Below are 19404 nucleotides of genomic sequence, written 5' to 3'. Positions count from 1 at the left end.
TTACACAGCTCAGTGGAGTTGCATTGGGAGGCTAGTGCAAAATTCTATGGGGAGTATTTAGTGGCTGCTGAACGTCAGTGCTGCAGCACCGACACAGGAAGCACTAGTGGCTGTCTGAGAGACTGCACCTATAGGTGTTTCTAGGCAGCAATATAAGCACTGCTTTTAGTCTGAAAAGGCCATGTGTACATTAAAAAGCCTGCAGGGACAGGCTGTAGACACCAGAACAACTGCATTAAGCTGTAGTTGTTCTGGTGACTATAGTGTTTCTTTAATGATCAGCTAACTTTTTATTTCACTGATAATGTGATTTATTAATTCAAAGACTACACATGTTTACGTTTACCCTTTTTGTGACATCTTTGTTTTGCAAAAAAAGGGAGTGCTAACATCAAATTCCACTGATGGATTTATCATGCCAATTGATGCCAGTACATAGAGCAGGGCCATGTAGGAAATTAGACCAATCATAGAGGGGAAGTATGACAGTAAAATGTGACGGGCAACCAAGTAGACCGGCATCCCCCCCTGATTTTATTTACATATAATAACCTGATAGATATTAGATTCAGCCCCAAGAAAATCTAGTTCTGAAGAAATGCGTAGGGCAGAGCATCGACTCACTGGACTGGATATAGGGATTTATCAGACTACTAGCATGGCCTTTGTAGCTGTGTCTTCGGGACTTTATTTATTTTGGTGAGTGTACCTGGTTTGTTTTCCTGAGATTAAAGTGGATACAGCTGTCTGCTGACTCTCATTATCTTGGAGAGTGTGCCTATTGGTTCCCCACCCAACTCCCACAGACAGAAACCAAATTAAAGTGTAAAGCCTTTTTATAGTCGTGAAGGGGGACAGGGCAACTCCATATTAATGTCCATTGTTTTGGAATGAGAAGTCCAACAAGCTCATATAGGTATGATCATAAGGTGTCCACATACATTTGCCCATATAGTGTCCTACTGGCAACACATATTAAGTTTATCTGCACACTAAACATACATTTTCTTTATCTAATTCTTTAGTTTATATTTTACAAATACAGGAATTACAGTGCAATTAACTTGCACTTTGATTATTTTCAAATATTTTATCCTCTAATGATGTAAAACTGACACCAACCTTTCCAGATTTTTGGAAATCTATTTTTTATTTCTGATAATTTAGTGGCATAATTGCTTGAGCAGTAACTACATTTTAAATTTCACTTTATAAATAACTGTGTTAATGTTTCATTATTCATAAAAGCTTGTGTAATCTATTTTGGTTCCGCTCTTCTTAATTTTTTTCGTATCTGCCAGCTGAAAATAAAAGTAAAAATAATAAAGAAAATAAAGTGGTAAGTCGTTTTATTAACTGTGTACCCAATAATTAGTCTAACTTATGATCATCTGTATATTGTTAAAAATGTCCCTCTGGTATACAAGTAATCAGATATATTACAGTCTTCTTTTGATTCATAGCAAATGGAACTTAAAACTTTTAAAATGGAACATAATACCCAGTTGGAACTCTAAGTGGGGGAGGGAATTAAAGATGAGGCAATTAATTCAAAGTCTACATTTGTTGACCTTTACCCATTTGGTGATGGCTTTGCAAAAACAAATAACGTGGAAACATTCAACATTTCTGCTAACGCCCATCTGTTGCTACACGTACCTTAGAGACAGTTGTTTCAAGGTGATGCTTAAAAGTATGAACCGCTGAGCCATCACCTTGAAACAAATGTGTCTAATGTACATGTAGTATGGTACATGCCCAACCTGCATATATAACATGTTTCCCTTTTGCCTTTCTCTGGTGTTGGCAAAGGACAATAAGTATTGTACTGAGAAGAACTGTGAAAAGGACGCTGTAAAACAGGTTCCAGAGTATCTTCTCTTCACTCATGTGGTAAACCATGTGATAAAAGAGAACAATTTGGAGCATTCCCCAGACCATATAAAGAATTATTTTTTAATCTTGGACAATTATAAATGGCTAAGCCCACATATGAAAAATATAATAATAATAAAAAAAAAAAATACAATATCATAGTACAACACAATACATGTTTTGTAAACCTTTATATGGAAGTCAATATTTTGTGTGAGCGCAAGTGATCTCCACTTTAATATACTAATATGTTCTGTAGCACTATGATATTGTTGTGACAGAAGCTCCCATGCCATGGCCTTTTGGGAAAGGCTTGAAGGCCAGACTATTGCCCACAGACTATGCTCCCAAGAGCCATTGAAAGGGGCTTGTGATGGTAGCAATTAAAACACAAACTATTCATTGTTACTTGATAACTCTGCAGTGCCCTCTGGGTTGGGTGTGTGCATTTATATAATGCTAGTATGCAAAGTAGAGCAACCAAATACGTAGCTAGATGCATATAATGTTCCTTTGTATTGTGTTTGAAAATGTTATTTGTATTATATATTTCGTGCTTAACTTAAACCGTGTGGCAGGAATTGTGATGTCCGTCCTTTTGGATTGTGGGTGGGGCGTGCGACATGTCTCTGGAATGGGAAAATAACAACAAATTTGTAGATGCAATTATTTCTGTGACAGGTACATAAAAGAAGATAAAGCCAAATGTTTCCATTTGGATTGACTGTGGTCTGGAACAAAGGAGGTGGTCACATCGTATTTCTGTAGGTATGCCTTAACTCCACCCCGGGGCAAGACTAGATAATCCACAGGGTATATATTCAATGATTGGGAGGGGTGTGGGTGTACTTACGTGGGGGTCAGAATCTAATTCAAAGTGAGTCACCATCTTTCCTTGCCAGAGACCCCCTGGACAGAAGTTGTACTTTGAAAACCTAAGTGAGTATTTAGGACTTCTGTATTTTATCCTTTTTGTTTTTAGCTGTTGTTGGTGTAAATAATTTGTTTATCGTAAATTGTTATATGCACTGTGACTTTTTTTTTGCTCATAATAAACATTCATTTATTAAGTTCTGCCTTTGTCTGGTTAAGAATCACGTTACCTGAAGAGACTAATTAGTATTTTTGCAATTCCTTAAATATTGTACTAAGTAATATTTGGTGGGTTTTATCATTGATTTACCGGGGGGACCAAGGCACCCCATTTATAAATTGTCTTGGTGGTGGCAGCATTAAAATGTGTTAGTTATATTATTATGTTTAAGTGTGGGTGGTGTTAAAAGGGTGATCTTGTCATTATTTCCGGTCTAGTGCAGACAAATAGTGAACTTTAACCCTTTCACCACCACAACTACGTCATGCACACTCTTGGAGTAGGGTGCGTTCGTGACAAGGAGTGTCTGTATATAATGCACTGTAATACAAACCACATATCAACCAGTACCAGCCAGAGAAATATATCCCATACGTAACTGAATTACCTGGAGACAAACACCAAAGGTTAAAGGTTAAAAACAGATTTATTAATGAAGAATAAACCCCAAAAAATATACATATTTATCTTGGAATAGACAGAAATATCTAAAAAATAAAGTGCTAAACAATTGGTCTTTAAAAATGCATTAAAAATTTTTTTTAAAATAAATTAAAAGTAAAATTCTCATAATTGGTTCAGATTAAATAAAGTCTTTAAATGCTTTGCCTCTGTTTTAGGCCCTCTGAGGGTCTTATAATGAGGGAATATGGGTAGCTCCGTTGGAGGGCTTCTCTTAAAAGTGATTTAAATTATTGGTTGGAATATTCCAGTGGTCTTCTGTTGTGATCCTCGTCTCAAACTAGCTTCGCCTGTGTGGGCTTTTAAAAAAAAAAGAATTCAAATATGAAGTTCTTTAGACAGTATATGTTATTCTTTATCTTGCAATATTTCACAAAGGGTCAGAAATGTTAGTATAAAGGCAAAAATAAAAATGTTCTCAAGTACAGTAGGTGCTAGTCGTAGGGGATAAAGGAAAAAGGTCAAATAGCCTGATTTTGTAAGTTACCTTGAAGGGGCCACTCCATTGATGGTAGGAATGTTTTAATCTATGTATCTATACTTGATTAGAAATAAGAGATGCGCCATTTCCAACATGTACTATGTAACTGTAAAGAGTTGAATAATACTTTCATTTTTTTTTACCCCATCAGCATTCAAATGTGCACGCTGCATCACCCTCTATGAAATGTTCTACCTAATTCTGCTAGAAAAGTTCTGATGTTACAAGTTACTTTTGTGCAGGGTGTCACGGAAAGCAACAATGATTGGGACTTTGAGTGACACTTAAATTAAAATACATTTTTCAGTAATCCAGTACAGTCTGCAGTAGGACATTGCCATATACAGGTTCCCAAAATGTAGCACAGTCTACCTTAAAAATATGTGGGTTCCCAAACTGGAGCACAGTCCACAGTCTACCATGAGCAATTTATCAAACATTAGTGAAAAAAATAAATAAATTCAGCATGCACTTGTGTAAGCACTACACATGAAATGAATGTAATTAAAAAAGGACACTCAAAACACCAACACTTAATTTATAGCTTTTCACCTGAATAATTAGCCGCATTTTGACATGCTGGAATGTATATGGTTTTAACAAAATAAATGCATGTTTTTGCAGCATTTTACATGTTTACCATGTCTGTGCAAAAAGAGCTTTGAAACCTGCTAGTCAGCCCACACCTGCTTTGTAATGTTATGGTGCGAGGTTAAACTGGCGATAAACTTTGAAGATGACAACTCTTGGTGTTAGGTTTCAATCAGGAATATAAAATAAATATAAAAAATAATATAAATAAAAAATAATATAAAAAATAAATAAAAAAAAAACAAAAACAAAAACAACTCTGAATGAGCAGCAAATAATAGGCCGAGAGCATCAGTTGACACTCTCAGCCTATCAGCAGCACCTGGTCCATGAGTTCATGAGTTAAGCCTCAGATCAAGAAAGGAAGTTGATAGGCAGAGCAATTGGGCACCGTCTTCTAAAGATTGTGGTTTAACCATTTGTTGCAAGTTAAGATGGAACCCAGGACCTTGTCGCACCATAAAAACTTTATGACAATTAAGTTGTTATGGTGCCTTGAGTGACCAATAAGTACGAGCTTGCAGTGGTGGGTTAAATATTTTTACTCTCCTTTTAGGCAACCCTAATCCTCAAATCATAACAAGTAACTATTCAAGAGACAAACCAAAAAAGACTCGTCATCCATTTTTACAATGTATTTATAAATCTAAAAAGTAACTTCAGGACTGAAGCATAAAAGTTAGATATTCTGAAAATAACTCTAAAGATTGTTTCACATGCCCCTGTAGGGATTTTTATGGCCGTGCCAAGGACACTGACATTATGGAACTGTATTTGATCGGGCTTATGAATATTGCTTCCAAAACAAAAACAGCAATCCGACAGAAAATGATATAAAAATATTATATTTATCATTGGAAAAGAGATTTATTACAAAAGCATACATACATGTTCAATACAAATAATCCTATATAAATTAATTTGAGGCTTATTAATTTAAAGTATCAAAAGAAATACGGTATGTCCACATACATACATGACATTATTATTTCACTACTAGAAAGTATTTTATTGTAATTTTAGGATTGTAGACATTATACAGGATCCCAGCCTAATGTCTGAAACAAATTTCTACTATTTCGATTTGTGCCATTTATTGGTCCTTTTTTGTTCAGATGAGTGGTAATATTTATAATTCAGGAAGCTCAGTCTGTAACAATGTCTGGTCCAGAAAACATAAATTCCATGTGCCTATTATTACACACACAAAACAATTTAAAATGAAAGGCGAAAATGAAGAACAAAAAAAAAGAATAAATATAGATATATAAATCGTGCTAGTAGAAGTCTAGAAGTGGTTCTCCTGCTCTCCCTCAAACAAGTGCTAGAATATGGACAAGGATTGACTGTTGTCATTCTGGTCTCATGCTAATGCACTAAAGGAGGAAATGGCATCTCAGCTCCTAAAAAAATTCAGTACAAAATGTATCTTTATGTTAAATTATACATCGCAGTATAATGTTCTACAGGTTGACTTTAAGCTTTTGGAAAGGCAATTCATTTTACATACAAACTAGGAACTGAGTGTTAAAATGGTTTAAAAAAAAAATCAATTTTTAGTCTTCAAACAATAAAATTATTATTCAGTTTGACTGATTGACAGCTTCCAAGTAGGGGAATGGAATTCCACAAGGTCTTGTGCTTTTGATAATTTGGTTATGAGGTTTCTTCATTTAGTTCTCTTGGTTTGAATACAAGCCGATTTTCTTGTTCTCCACTCACATATATTAGAAAAGCTACATCTTTGGCACTTCCAGGCCTCTTCTATATCAACTCCCTGAGTCTCCCTCAGTCCTTTCCAGAAGGCCAAGTAAAATGTCAACTGTTCCAGCACCATTTCCCTCTCAAAAATAACAAATTCACATCCCAATAGTGAACTGTCCTCCTGATAACAATATTCCATTTTTAAGCTGTCAATCATAGGTAAGTCTGAGAAAGTCAGGTTCAGACATGCAAGCTCCAAGAGTTCTTTGAAATTTGATGCAATAAAACCAACTTTACTGGCATGTTCGATCACTTGTGGTCCCAAAGACTGCTCTGGCTTTAAATACAAATGTTGAAAAAAAAGCTCTGGCTGTAGACCTCCACTCACCATTCCATCAAATAGAAGCTTGTACAATGATACCTAAAGAGAGAAATTAAACATACTGTAATGTCTACACACAAGGTTTTAGCGTAATAGCATTCAATATGTAAAAGTAATATTGCCAGTGTTATCGTGGTGTATAAAGGATTAGTATAGCAAAGTTAGAAAAGCAAAACTCATGGCTAAGCCTGTAAAAAGCCAAGACTACTGAGCTAAATATTATATACCAGGTCAGGGGAAGCATAGAATTCCAGTGAACTACCCAGGGATGTGGCTACTTGGTGTTAGTGTTAGCCATCTAAGAAAACAAGATAATTAAAGTCACTGGTCAGCGAATCTAAGCAACTAACATTGACTAGCCATTCCAAAAATCTACTGTTTAGAGGTGATGAAAAGACGGACTAACACAAACAATATCTATAAAGAAACTAAGTGAAAAATAAGGGTAATATTTTTGGCTTGATCAAACAGAAACTGCCTGCCCGAAGAGTGTTAGCTAGAATTATAGACAAAAAGAAAATTTAATTTCATTATTTTTTTTAATTTACATTCTCTGCAGGCACCATATGTAGATTAACTTAACCCCTGCATTCCTGTACGCATGATACTACTGAAGCAATGCACACATGTCCTTGGATGGCATTTCTAGGTTCATCGAAAAAAGTACTACATTGAAAAAAAACAAGACTCTTATTCCTGTCCTCGAGAGGTTTATAGATCTAAAGATGTAATAGAATTTTTACTGTAAGGTGGGTGGTAATAGCTGCAGCAATTTTGGAAAATCACTGTCGTTTTAAGTAGATGCACACAGGATGATGTTGATTGGAACATAAGCCATTGTAGTGTTTGAGTTCTCCTTTCATATATATATATACACACACACACACACACACAAAAATCCAAAAGGAGGCTGCACTTCAGTCTTAATAAAAATCCAATTCTTTATTAGAAAACAATTTAAAATTTAAAAGATCAAAGTTTCAGTCCTCTCTAGAGACATTTATTAGGATAAACATGTTTGTTTTTATCCTGATGAAAGTCCCTAGAGAGGACTGAAACATTGATCTTTTACATTTTTTTCTAACAAAGTATTGAATTTTCATTAAGACTGGAGTGCAGCCTTCCTTTTGGATTTGTATACATCTTGTAGCCCAGGCTTTTGGCACCCATCGATTGCAGGAATATGAAGCTTGTGTGCAGATATATATCTATATCTATATCTATGTCATTACTCCACTTGTTTCATTAATAAAAATAAAGTACCATAAAAAGAAACATAGCAAAGCATACCATTAGCATACCTTTTTTTTAAATATTTCACAAACATCACTATTTTGCATTGTACCTGGAACTGGTGACTTCTTTTCTGGGCACCTCTTGGTAATGATCGACTTCCCCGAGTTTTCAGTTCTCTAAGTTCCAGCTCCCCTTTGGATGAATATCCTAGCTCATCTATCACACCCGCCATAAATACACCGTTCAGGACTCCAAAAACAGGAAATTCACGAATGTGACTTCCTTACAGCATAGAGAAAGGAACACAGAGCATGTGGAGAGTATTATGGGACAATTGCAGAATGCGATTCGCATTTAAGACCATAATAAAAGCAAAACGTGACTATATTTTCTCTGATGGCATATTTAATAGCTAGGAAACACTATATTTCAACAAACACTACCTAAATGATTGTACTTTATACAGTGTATTTATTTTCTTAACTAAAAGATCAATCTCCTGTTATATGTAATATTGTTGTTTTGCTATGCCACAACCTTCATTTCATTCCCTTTGCACTTTAAGAATAAAAATATGAAAACACAAAAGTGGCTATTGTGCAATACACAATCATTACACAATACACAGGGCTCAGGGCCAACAAAACAATTGAGCTATATATACACACAGAACAAAAGATGTGCTTATTGTTGTTGGTATTAATCATTATTTAATAAAAATGGAAAGAAATGTTTTATATCTGACCCATGACACATACACTTTAATGTGGAGCTGGGAAAAACAGTAGAATTATCAAATAACAGGAAACCTATTCACATGTATAAAAGTAAACCAAGCTGTGCAGAAACCCTATTATTTATGTATTAAGGGATCAATCTGATTTCAGCACAAGTCCCTGTGTCATTTCCTTTACTGAACACCCTTAGGATACAGTATACATCTGCAGAACACACTTCAAATATCGATGAATATTGATAATCAATGTTAAATGTATGCAAATATTATATAAATCAAGGAGATATTTACAAAGCCATGTGGTTTTATTTTATTTTATTTTTTTATAATTCTTTATTTTTCCATCTTGGCAGACACAGTGAAATATCATCCACATTTTGGCTTGTGCAAAAGCCATCAAGCTCGTTATACAACTAAAGAGTGGTTGGCTAACCGCTAGTCCATGTCATTTCTTGGGCATCAAGTATGGTTCCTTCATCACCGTCCGCCAAGGAGTTTTTTTGTTTTGTGTAGGAACAAAACATTAACAAAAACTAGGAAAGTTTGGTTCAGGTACTTGCAACCTTGCAGTATGAGTGTCGTTGGCCCCAGGGAGTGGGCAGAGGGAAGAGGCAAGAGACAGAAGGACAGTGTAGGGAGTAGTGCTAATGGAAGCCTTCCGGTGGCATTGGTGAGGAGTAGTGCCCCGTTATTTTTTTTTTTTGTAATTACAACCACCGCCTTGAAAAGGTATGTTAAAGGAATAACATATCCACATGGACGAAAACCATAAATAAAACATTTTCAGTTACTTGCACTTTTGTACTGATGTGTGAAAAATGCTTCTGGTGTTATTACACAGGGATCTGTATACTTTAAACAGAATGTGATATGTGTATAAACAACCCCCAATGTTTCAATTGTCATGTCACTCACATAAATTCACCTGATCCCCAGTAGACTTTGTCTAAATATTAGATGCAAAAAGACCCTGTGGAATTTAACTGATGGATTACAACTATGCTTTTAAAGGAACACTGTAGCTTTAGGAATACAACAATGTATTCCTAATGCTATGGTGTCCCTAGTGCGCTAACAATGAACTCAACGTTTTACTCACCTTTTTCCAGTATCAAGGTTCCTCCGGCACTGCTCAACTCTGCCTCTGCAACGTCATTGAATTCAATGCTTCTCTGTGGGCTTCTGCTTCATGGGATAGAGCTTTTCCCGGTCAGTGCTGCAGAAGAGCCTCTGGTGGCTGTCAGGAAGACAACCACTAGAAGTGAATTTAACCCTGCAATGTAAGTACTGCAAGTTCTAAAAACCGCACTGTTCTACATTGCCGAGTTAAAAAGACAGGGCTACTGCACCCTGACCACTTCCTAAAACAAAGTGTTCTTGGTGACTTTAGGTTTTAGTTTTTAATAAATATACCCCTGAAGTTGCAGGAAATAGAAAGACAAATTAACTGTTGTTACAGGTCTCTGAATATGTTAACTTACCAGACTGCAAAATTGGGATCATTGATAATATATTCAGTAATTTTATTGCCCAGGTATCTTCCCTTGTCTGTGTCTTCACCGATACAACATCATGAACCTCCAGCTCTAAAAATGAAATGTCACACTTAACAAGTAAGAAAAGCTTACATGCACTGAAATGATGCCTGCGTTCAATTTAAAGTGTTGATCAGTACAATTTATCACTCTGACAGGTTGCACAGAATAGGCCAGGAATATATATTATAGTTAAGAATTACTTTCAGGATAACAGATTGTGACTGGTTTAGGGACTGGAAGAAACCCCCCCCCAAAAAAAACAAAAAAAAAACTTAGTATGTGTTAATGATGTGCAATGGTTTATTGCTTTCACATGTCCATGATTGCCTTTGCACACTGCACTGCTTAATTTGGGGATTGTATCACTGTCTGCTGATTTACTGGAGCCACTTATGGCTCCATTACATGTGAGTGCATAAATCATATAGTTACATTATTTTGAAAAACTGCTTTACATTGTACACCATATATTGTTCCTGTATTATGCTCTGTGTTTCATGTCTTGGTGAGGACCAACATACAGTACATGAAGATATCCCACATATTTTTAGGTGCCCAGGTCCCACCTCAGAGCTGGCGTGAAGCTCCACCTCATGCAAGTTGCACTCCACACTTATTTCTGTCCTGACATAGAGATACACTTCGCCATTGGACTTTTTTTTTAATTATTTTTGTCTTACATATATATGTAAGGTGTAAAAATATAGTAAAAGGGGTAGGTCAGGCACCATGAACAATACATCACAAGACATCAGAAGTGCATCAGCTTACAGACTATCCAATCTATCAGGGTTGTCCAAACTTGGAATAAATTGGTACAGAAATGCAGTAATGGACCATCCACATTAGCAATCCAGCGAGTGGGATGCATTTTCTTTGAATATTTATCAATAGACACTCCACCATTTTGGCTAACAGAATACATAAATTGTATTTCCAGTGTCATATTTGCATGGCATATGAATCTTACAGGTGGCCTGCCTATTAGTTGTGTTAAAATCTCCCTATATTAAACTGCACTTACTACTTTATCTTATGTGTAAGGCACAAACAGCATAAGTACAGTGAAAGACTGCAAATGATGTCAGACATCAGTGATTAACGGTTGACATCATTGTCATTTTCTCATACAATGCACAATAGATTCCCAGTGACTATCTATGCATGACATCATACACTTGATTTTCCCCGTCTCCTAGGTACCACTTTTTTTTTGCCAGAGGTTGTAGTAAGTTTTATGGTTAGATGTGACCATAAGATGGACATCAATGGGAGAGGATAAAAACAAAGACATTTGCTATACAAAAAATATTCACCTTTTTGTATTTGTTTTAATAAAATCATATTTGTATATAATTGTATTGAGAGTGTCCCTTTAATGAATGACATTGCTAAAAAGCATGGTATAGTAATGTGACACATCCGCACTGGCAGCATGCCGTGGCAATCCTAGTGCTTGTTATCTTTAAATTAATTTGCAAACTTTGCCTGACATCTGTGCAGCAATACAAGCAGGTTATTATTAATACACAGCTTGGCTCACCTCTGGCTAGATGTATACTAGATCCTGCATTCATTACAGCACTTTTCTCTGTCACCAGGAATTCTGGGAACTCAAGTTCGTACACCATCTGCTGTTCGCACCATGTCTGGGAGCACAAGTTAGTCACCCACAAGTACTTCATACGATATTTCTCCATCGGAGTCTGCGGCAGGCGTTTCCTTTTTGTTTGTGGAGATCCAGGGGAATTCTGATAACTGCCACTGCATTCTCCCCTGTCTCCACGGTGTATGTCTACAGTGGTGTCAAGATCATTCTTACTGAAAACAAAGAGACAAAACTAGTAAGCTGATTTCAACTAATACCAATAGAATAGCATTTTATAGAAACAATGAGAAAATTACATTTCCCTATATCTCTATCTACTCTATCCTCAAAATCTCAGCTGAGCTAGCCCCCGAACAGGGGTTTCTCCAAAAATAGCTGGACTGCTGTCAAAGGATGATGGGAGCTGTGCAGCAGCACATCAGCTGGTGCACTTTTATTACACACATTAATGCAACGGAAACTTAGGGGTAAAAACTAACCATATTTTTAATGCATTACATTATATAGATAATGCATTAAGAATAAGAAACCATACGTTCAAAGTTTCTCTTGAACTACTGTTTAGTGAGTCTCACGCAATTGTGGACAGGTTTCTCCCTCACCAGGAAGAGAGTTTTACCCTATAAACCTTGACCAGTTGGGATTTATGGCATAAGTAGTTTATCCCCAAATCGTCAGTAAGGATGAGCGAAATTGCTGATCAGTGCATGTATGATATACACCTTGCAAGTTCACTGATTCAGGCCTTGTCCTGAGCAAGCCAAAGTAGACAAAACCGTATGCGATGAGAAGAAACAACTGACAGTCTTATTTTGCAGGTCCCTAGGTAACGTGCATGAAAAATATGTTCTGTGCCCCCATAAAGGGTACTCTAGGCACCATAACTACAGCACGCTGTAGCAGTGGTTAATTTGTCATGGAGTTCCAGGACATTGTTTATCAGAAATCTGTCAAACCATTAAAGGACCACTCTAGGCACCCAGACCACTTCAGCTTAATGAAGTGGTCTGGGTGCCAGGTCCAGCTAGGGTTAACCCATTTTTAAAAAAAAAAAAAATCTCTGAAACTGCTATGTTTATTAATGGGTTAAGCCTTCCCCCTAATCCTCTAGTGGCTGTCTCATTGACAGCCGCTAGAGGCGCTTGCGTGATTCTCACTGTGAAAATCACAGTGAGAGCACGCAAGCATCCATAGGAAAGCATTGTAAATGCTTTCCTATGCGACCGGCTGAATGCGCGCGCAGCTCTTGCCGCGCGTGCGCATTCAGCCGACGGGGCGGAACGGAGGCGGAGAGGAGGAGGAGAGCTCCCCGCCCAGCGCTGGAAAAAGGTAAGTTTTAACCCTTTTCCCCTTTCCAGAGCCGGGCGGGAGGGGGTCCCTGAGGGTGGGGGCACCCTCAGAGCACTCTAGTGCCAGGAAAACAAGTATGTTTTCCTGGCACTAGGGTGGTCCTTTAAAGAATTTCTTGCCTCTCACCTTGCTGTGACAGGGGGCCTGCGGTCCTTTCACCTTACGTTGGTCCAACAAAGCTCATACTTATACATTAACATACCAACTCATATCATGTATAAACAGTGTTAAATGACCAGCTCAGCCAATGAATACTGTGTAACCCTGGATGCAGAAATATACGTATGTATTAATACACAAACTCAAACAGGGAACCCGAAACAGCAAGGTAAGAGTTAAACTGTTCATTAAAGGGACACTAAGGGAACCCAGACCACTTCATCTCGATGCACGGGGGCGTTAACCTAAACAGTTAGTAGGACACTATAGTGTTAGGAATACATGTTTTTTTTTATCAGTTTGAAAGATTACTGGTCAAGGGTCTGCTGGTACTATAGCCAAGTCTCCCTTTAGCCACAAGGTTTGCTTTCTTGGTCTTACATTTGGTCTTTAATACCTTAGCATAATACATACATGTTCACCTGGATGTCATTTCCTTCATTTTGCAGTACAATCTTCTCTGGGATGGAAGTGGCACCTTTAAATAACAGAATTAACAGATAAACATCTTGCTGTCAAAGCTTTAAATAGCAGGAATAATTTACCTCAAACCTCTAATTTAAAGAGAACTTGCTATTTAACAAAAGTATTAATGACATTAACAGACATCTCAAGTCTCCCTTTAGGTCCGGGAGACTACCACATATTTAATGAGCTTCCCGGACACCCGCACACCATATGTAATATCCCTAAAATCACTCACACTATCTGACATACAATGCATGCAAATTGAGTGTTTGATTTTCAAGACAGTACACATGATAAAAGCCCCCTACTCATTACCCACCTGATGGGTATTGTTCCTGAACAGGAGCCCAGTCGGGGACCCGGACCTTTAAGAGCCTGACCGGGCCCTTGCAGTATCTGCTAGCTGGGAGGAAGTGGTATGCTGTCATTTTCTCCAAGGTAAAAAAACAGCCGTGCAGGGGGTGGGGGGGGTGGGGGGGGGGGGGGGGGGGGGGAGAGGAGGAAGCTTGAGGCAGACAGTATGGCGAGGCTGAAGTGAGCTGCATCTGTTTTTAGTTCACCTTACTCTTAAGAAAAGGGCTTGTTAGTCATACTGGGGACTGCCTCAAAGCAGTAGGGGGTTAACATAGTATTAGGAGTATAGTATCTACCTTTAGAATTTAGAGGCAGGTTATTCTTCATATTTATGTGAACTACACTTCAATGCTGCCTTTGTTATAAACTCTAATCCTAACTCCTTTACCACTCCCTGCTTTATATTTATATTTAAACACCTGAGCAGGGCCGGTGCAAGGATTTTTGCCGCCTTAGGCAAAAGAAAAATTTGCCGCCCCCCCTCCATGTGACATCACAATACCCCACCCATATGATCTGCCATATGAACTAACGCCAGTGCTGCACACAATGTGTGTTTACATTAAAAAGCCTGCAGAGACAGGCTATAGGCACCGAAACCACTTCATTAAGTTGCTGTGGTTGTGGGGACTATAGTGTCCCTTTAATGTGAGGCAAATTAGAGAGTAGTGTCACTAATAATATAGTAGATTGCCTACTTACAACCAGATGAGGATGGTGATGGGCTCTGGCTGCAGTGATGGTGATGGGCTCTGACTGCAGTTTGGCTCCACTGGTCTGGTGTAGAACAGGATCTCTGGAGGCTGTTTGTAACTGTGGTCACAAAATTCAATGTTCTGGGAGAACGGGAAACAGCTAAATTTTTTGGGGCCCCTTACACAGCTCAAGGTCTGGGCCCCAGGGCCTGACGGTGAGTATGCCCATAAGGCCCACCCATAAGTCCACCTATATGTTCCACCCATGAGTTCGCTCACAGGGAGTGGAGTGTGTAGGGAATGTGGTATGTGTTATTGTAGAGGATCTAATGTGTGTGCTTATGGAATGTAGTGTATAGGGATACCAGTTTGTGTAGGTGATGCCGTGTGTTTGTGTGTAGTGGAAGCAGTGTGTGTTTGTGTATAAGGGATGTATTGTGTGTTTCTGGTTAGTGTAAGGGATGCATTGTGTGAATCTGTGTTTGCATGCATAAGGGATGCAAGGTGTGTGTCTGTAAGTGTGTGCATTGAGTGTGATGTAGAATTATTGGAAAAATCTTTATTAAACCTGTATTGAATTATTGTACTAACTCCATTTTAATCTCACATAACCTCACATTATGACAGACCCTCCATTTTGTCCACATTACATGACAGAATTTCCTAACAGCATTTAGTGTAATGAATAGAGATTGTATTTTCTATAAAGACATGACTAACCCCGGAATTGCTGAATCTCCTGTAATTTGCAACATAGTATAATCTGAAGGCCATGAGAACGCCGGCCTAATGAAATGTTCTATTCATAAAAGAACCTTGCACCTGACCACGAGTCTGACATCACTAACTGCCCAAAATGACGCTCAAGCCCCCCTTCCCACCGAGTAAGCCTCATGCTGGGAGAGATGGCGCTTGAGCCATCTGTCCACACCCGTGTCCAGAACAATACCACCTCCCGGTGGGAGGACACCTAGCTAACCACTTAGTTCTTGATCCAATTAATAATATTGATGGATGGACACTGACATAGCCACTTAACATTTAATCCAATTAATGATGTTTATTTGTTATTATCTGATATTCAATGATGATGTCATTCTGCTCTTATAAGGGCCTGCAAGCCTGTTTTTTGCCAGATGCCATTAAATTTTCTAGAAGTGCTTTTAACCTGAACTTCGTGTGTCAGTGTGAACTTACTTCTGCGTATACGCAATTTAATCATCTCAGATTTGGACAGGAACAGATAGTCATTTAAACATATTTGTTTATTTCTAAATTAATCTACATCAAGTGTGTGTAAGAAATGCATTGTGTTTCTGTGTATATGTAAGAGAAGCAGTGTGTGTGTTTGCATGTATGTGTAAGGGATGCATTGTGTGTTTCTGTGTATGTGTGCAAAGGATGCATTGTCTTTGTGTGTAAGGGTTGCATTGTGTGTGTGTAATGGATGCATTGTGTGTTTCTCAGTGTGTAAGGGAAGCATGTTGTGTTTCTGTGTGTGCAGGGATGCATTGTGTGTGTGTGCGTACGTAGTGTGAAAGAGCTCCCTGTCCTATAGAGCTCTCCCTTCTGTCCCTTAGAGCTCTTCCCAGCCCCTTAGTGGTCTCTCCTCTCCCCTTACCCTCCCCTGGCGGTCTCTTCTCACACCCACCCACCCTGTGTTCTCCTCACTCCCCCAACCTCCCCCCTGTGTTCTTCTTACTCCCCACCTCCCCTCTTCTTCTTACTTCCCCTCACCTCCCCTTCCCTGTAGCGTGGCCGAGCTCCTCTCCGGTCCGCAGTACAGGAGTTTGTTTCCTGTACCAGTGTGGGTGTATGTGTGTGTGCCAGTGTAAGTATCAGAGTGTGTATGTGTCAGTCTAGGTATCTGTGTGTGTATTTGTGTGTATGTGTCAGTGTGATACTGGGCGAACGTTAAAAATCAGCAGGGGATCAAATACTTCCCCCCCCCCCCCCCCACTGTATGTGCCTGTGTGGGTATCTGTTTGGGTGTATGTGCCAGTGCAGGTATCTGTGTGTGTATATTAGGGTATGTGCCAGTGTGGGTATCTGTGTGTGGATTTGTGTGTAAGAGCCAGTGTAGGTATCTGTGTGTGTGTGTGCCAGTTTATGTATCTGAGTGTGTGTATGTATGTGCCAGTGTGGGTATCGGAGTGTGTATGTGTGTGTCAAGGGGGGGCGGGGGGCACATGTGGGGGTGTGCAGCCACCTCCCTGAAATGAATTTTTGCATGTTGGGATGTCTGCATTATTAGTTTCAGGTAGATATACAATATTAGTCTGTTTACTAGGCTAGCAAAATTGCCAATACAATCAAGTGCAGGCTGGCCTATGCACAGAGCATCGAGGAAGCACTCCTACACGGGCTTCAAACAGAGAGACTATTTCATTACTCACACTGCACCTTCTGGTGTCCAAATGGATATCAGAACAGAAAAACGAAACAGTTTAGTTGGGAATTTATGGCAAACAAGACAGCCCTGTCACATGTGGGTTAGCTGGAATGCTCCTGCAAGTGGCCACTGACCCCTATATGTTTTGTGTACAGGTACCCGCTAGACATTGTGAGATGCAGAATGCAGCAACTGATGGCAGACAGATTGTGTTATAATGTTCATAACTAAGTGGCATTTATAAAGCTCCAACATGTTCTGCAGTGCAGTTCACCCATACTATCACAGCCGTGGGTTTTTTTTTTCTTTTTGCCAAATTAAAATGTAAACAGAGGTATGAGGTAAGTAATGCACACTCAGCTTTTACCTTATGCAGCGGTTGACATTTGCTTTTTTTTCAGTAATGACTACTCCCTGTCTAATGATGAGCTACATATTCAATCCTGGCAGGGGTTTACATGATTTGCGCAACACTTCCAAAGAACAATTAAGGAAGAATGTACTAGGTTGTTTTTTTTTCCCCTGCTACGTTCTAGTGTGGGTAAAGCACACAGCAAAACCTGCAGAAGTTGGGGATTTTCTGCAAATGCAGTGAGTTGAAAAAAGTGAGCATTTTTATTGGGTAAAATTAGTAAATTTTTTAATTGCAATGCATTAAAAGTGACAATTCCAATGGAGGAAAAACAAGCCATTCAGAAAATAACTTTCCCAATGAAAAAGCCAGCCTTTTAACTCAGCGCATGCGCAGAGATTTTACTGGGGGAATAGAATGCTTGCCTTGGCCACGCCCCCTCCACAATAAGCCCTCTCACCGCAGCTGTCAATCATTGCTTCCTCCTGCAGCGTCACCAGCTCCGAGTCGCTAAAGTCTGAGAATCCGTCGCCATCCTCATAAACAGCCCCGTGCGCCTGCTCGGCGACCGAATTCTTCCCTTCTGCCGGGTCCGACATGTCTCCGCTTGCCTTAGTCCCGCCCGCTTCTCGCAGCATTAGGTCTCATCAGAGAGGGAGCTGGGTTAGACGCGGTCACGTGATGTAAACATTTGTACACACATTGTCTGCAGTCTCCGCACAACAAGCGCCCTCTAGAGGCCGATCTGCGGCAGAACAGTCTGCTAACCTGAGTTACTTTGTATTTTTATGTGACTATTAATATAGAAAAATGAACATACTGTACACTTAGAGAAAGTCTCGAGTCTGTTTTTTTCCAATTTATTTTATTCTTTTTATTAGCATATTTAGTAAAATAAGCAGCATAACTATGGTGTTTTGAGATGTGGGACAGTAACAGGAAATAAGATTTTATTATTTTTTTGGATGTGTTACTAGAATATATTTGTTGTTATATCATCAGATGTGTTTTCCTTATTAAAACAGTGGAAGGTGATATATTGTTGCCATTTAGAGGCTGTTTTCAGTATTACAGGAAGATTTCCCTGTGAGCATGCCATCCCAGCAAATTCATACTGTGATCAGTGCACAGCAGCTCTCAAAGCCCAGCACCATTCACTTTTTTGTAGGGACATACAGGCAGAGTTAGGATCTGTTCAGACTCTGGTTGTCTCCCTTCAACAGCCTGCAGCATTAGTATTACCATGGGATGTCCAGGTATCTATTATTATCTGGATTTCTCTGGTATGAGGAGGAATTTAATACTGCCCATCTGTCACACTGGATCCACTAAAATAGTCCCATCTGACAAAGGGGAGCCCCACGTAGCGACTAATACCTGGGATCCCCTGGTGTGAGAAGGGAATCAACCCTCCGAATAAATGTGGATAGCATTTTTAGTCTAAAAGTTCTCTAAAAAAGCCCAAAATAGGCCGTGTTATAGTTTACAGATCTATGACTAGGATAAAAGAATGGTCCAGGCTAACCTTAACAAGTTAAATAATTATCCTGTGTTTTTTATTTTTGCAGGTTAATACCAAAAGAGGAAATTTCTCTTCCTTTGCCAAAAAGCAATAATGATTTTCCACCAATAGGTGTCACTGCTGCCCTCTTCAATACAGTATATACTGATAGAGTCAACAATAATATAATTAATTAAATACTAGCTAAAGCTGAATAGGGGGCTCACACTTCCACTATAAAGCTATTAAGATCCTTGCGTAATAACATAGAGTGAGGGTAGCAGAGATCAGACAAGGCTGTTCCCTAGTTTGCCCACTGTTGTATACCTTATTATTTGCTAGCCTGGTTACAACTAGGAAAAGGTTCAGATTCAAAATGAGAATAGAAATAACTGGCATATCATGTGGCAGGAAGTTGCATGTCTC

The 19404-nt window shown here is 38.9% G+C and overlaps 1 protein-coding gene across 1 annotated transcript; it reads right to left on the bottom strand.

Annotated features, from left to right (window-relative positions):
• Positions 1-6088: 6088 nt before the first annotated feature.
• EXO5 (exonuclease 5) lies at positions 6089-18106 on the bottom strand. The gene is made up of 6 exons (XM_063443936.1): positions 17938-18106; positions 13631-13694; positions 11642-11919; positions 10042-10146; positions 7934-8106; positions 6089-6627 (listed from the first exon to the last, which is right to left on the bottom strand). Exons 1-6 carry the CDS (start codon positions 18074-18076, stop codon positions 6172-6174), a joined length of 1215 nt encoding a protein of 404 aa, XP_063300006.1. The 5' UTR covers positions 18077-18106; the 3' UTR covers positions 6089-6171.
• Positions 18107-19404: the final 1298 nt, after the last annotated feature.

The sequence above is a fragment of the Pelobates fuscus genome, chromosome 1 (genome assembly GCF_036172605.1).
Source record: "Pelobates fuscus isolate aPelFus1 chromosome 1, aPelFus1.pri, whole genome shotgun sequence".
Classification (NCBI taxonomy): Eukaryota; Metazoa; Chordata; class Amphibia; order Anura; family Pelobatidae; genus Pelobates; species Pelobates fuscus.
The sequence above is the reverse complement of the archived record's forward strand: the minus strand, read 5'-3'. Positions and strand labels throughout refer to the sequence as shown.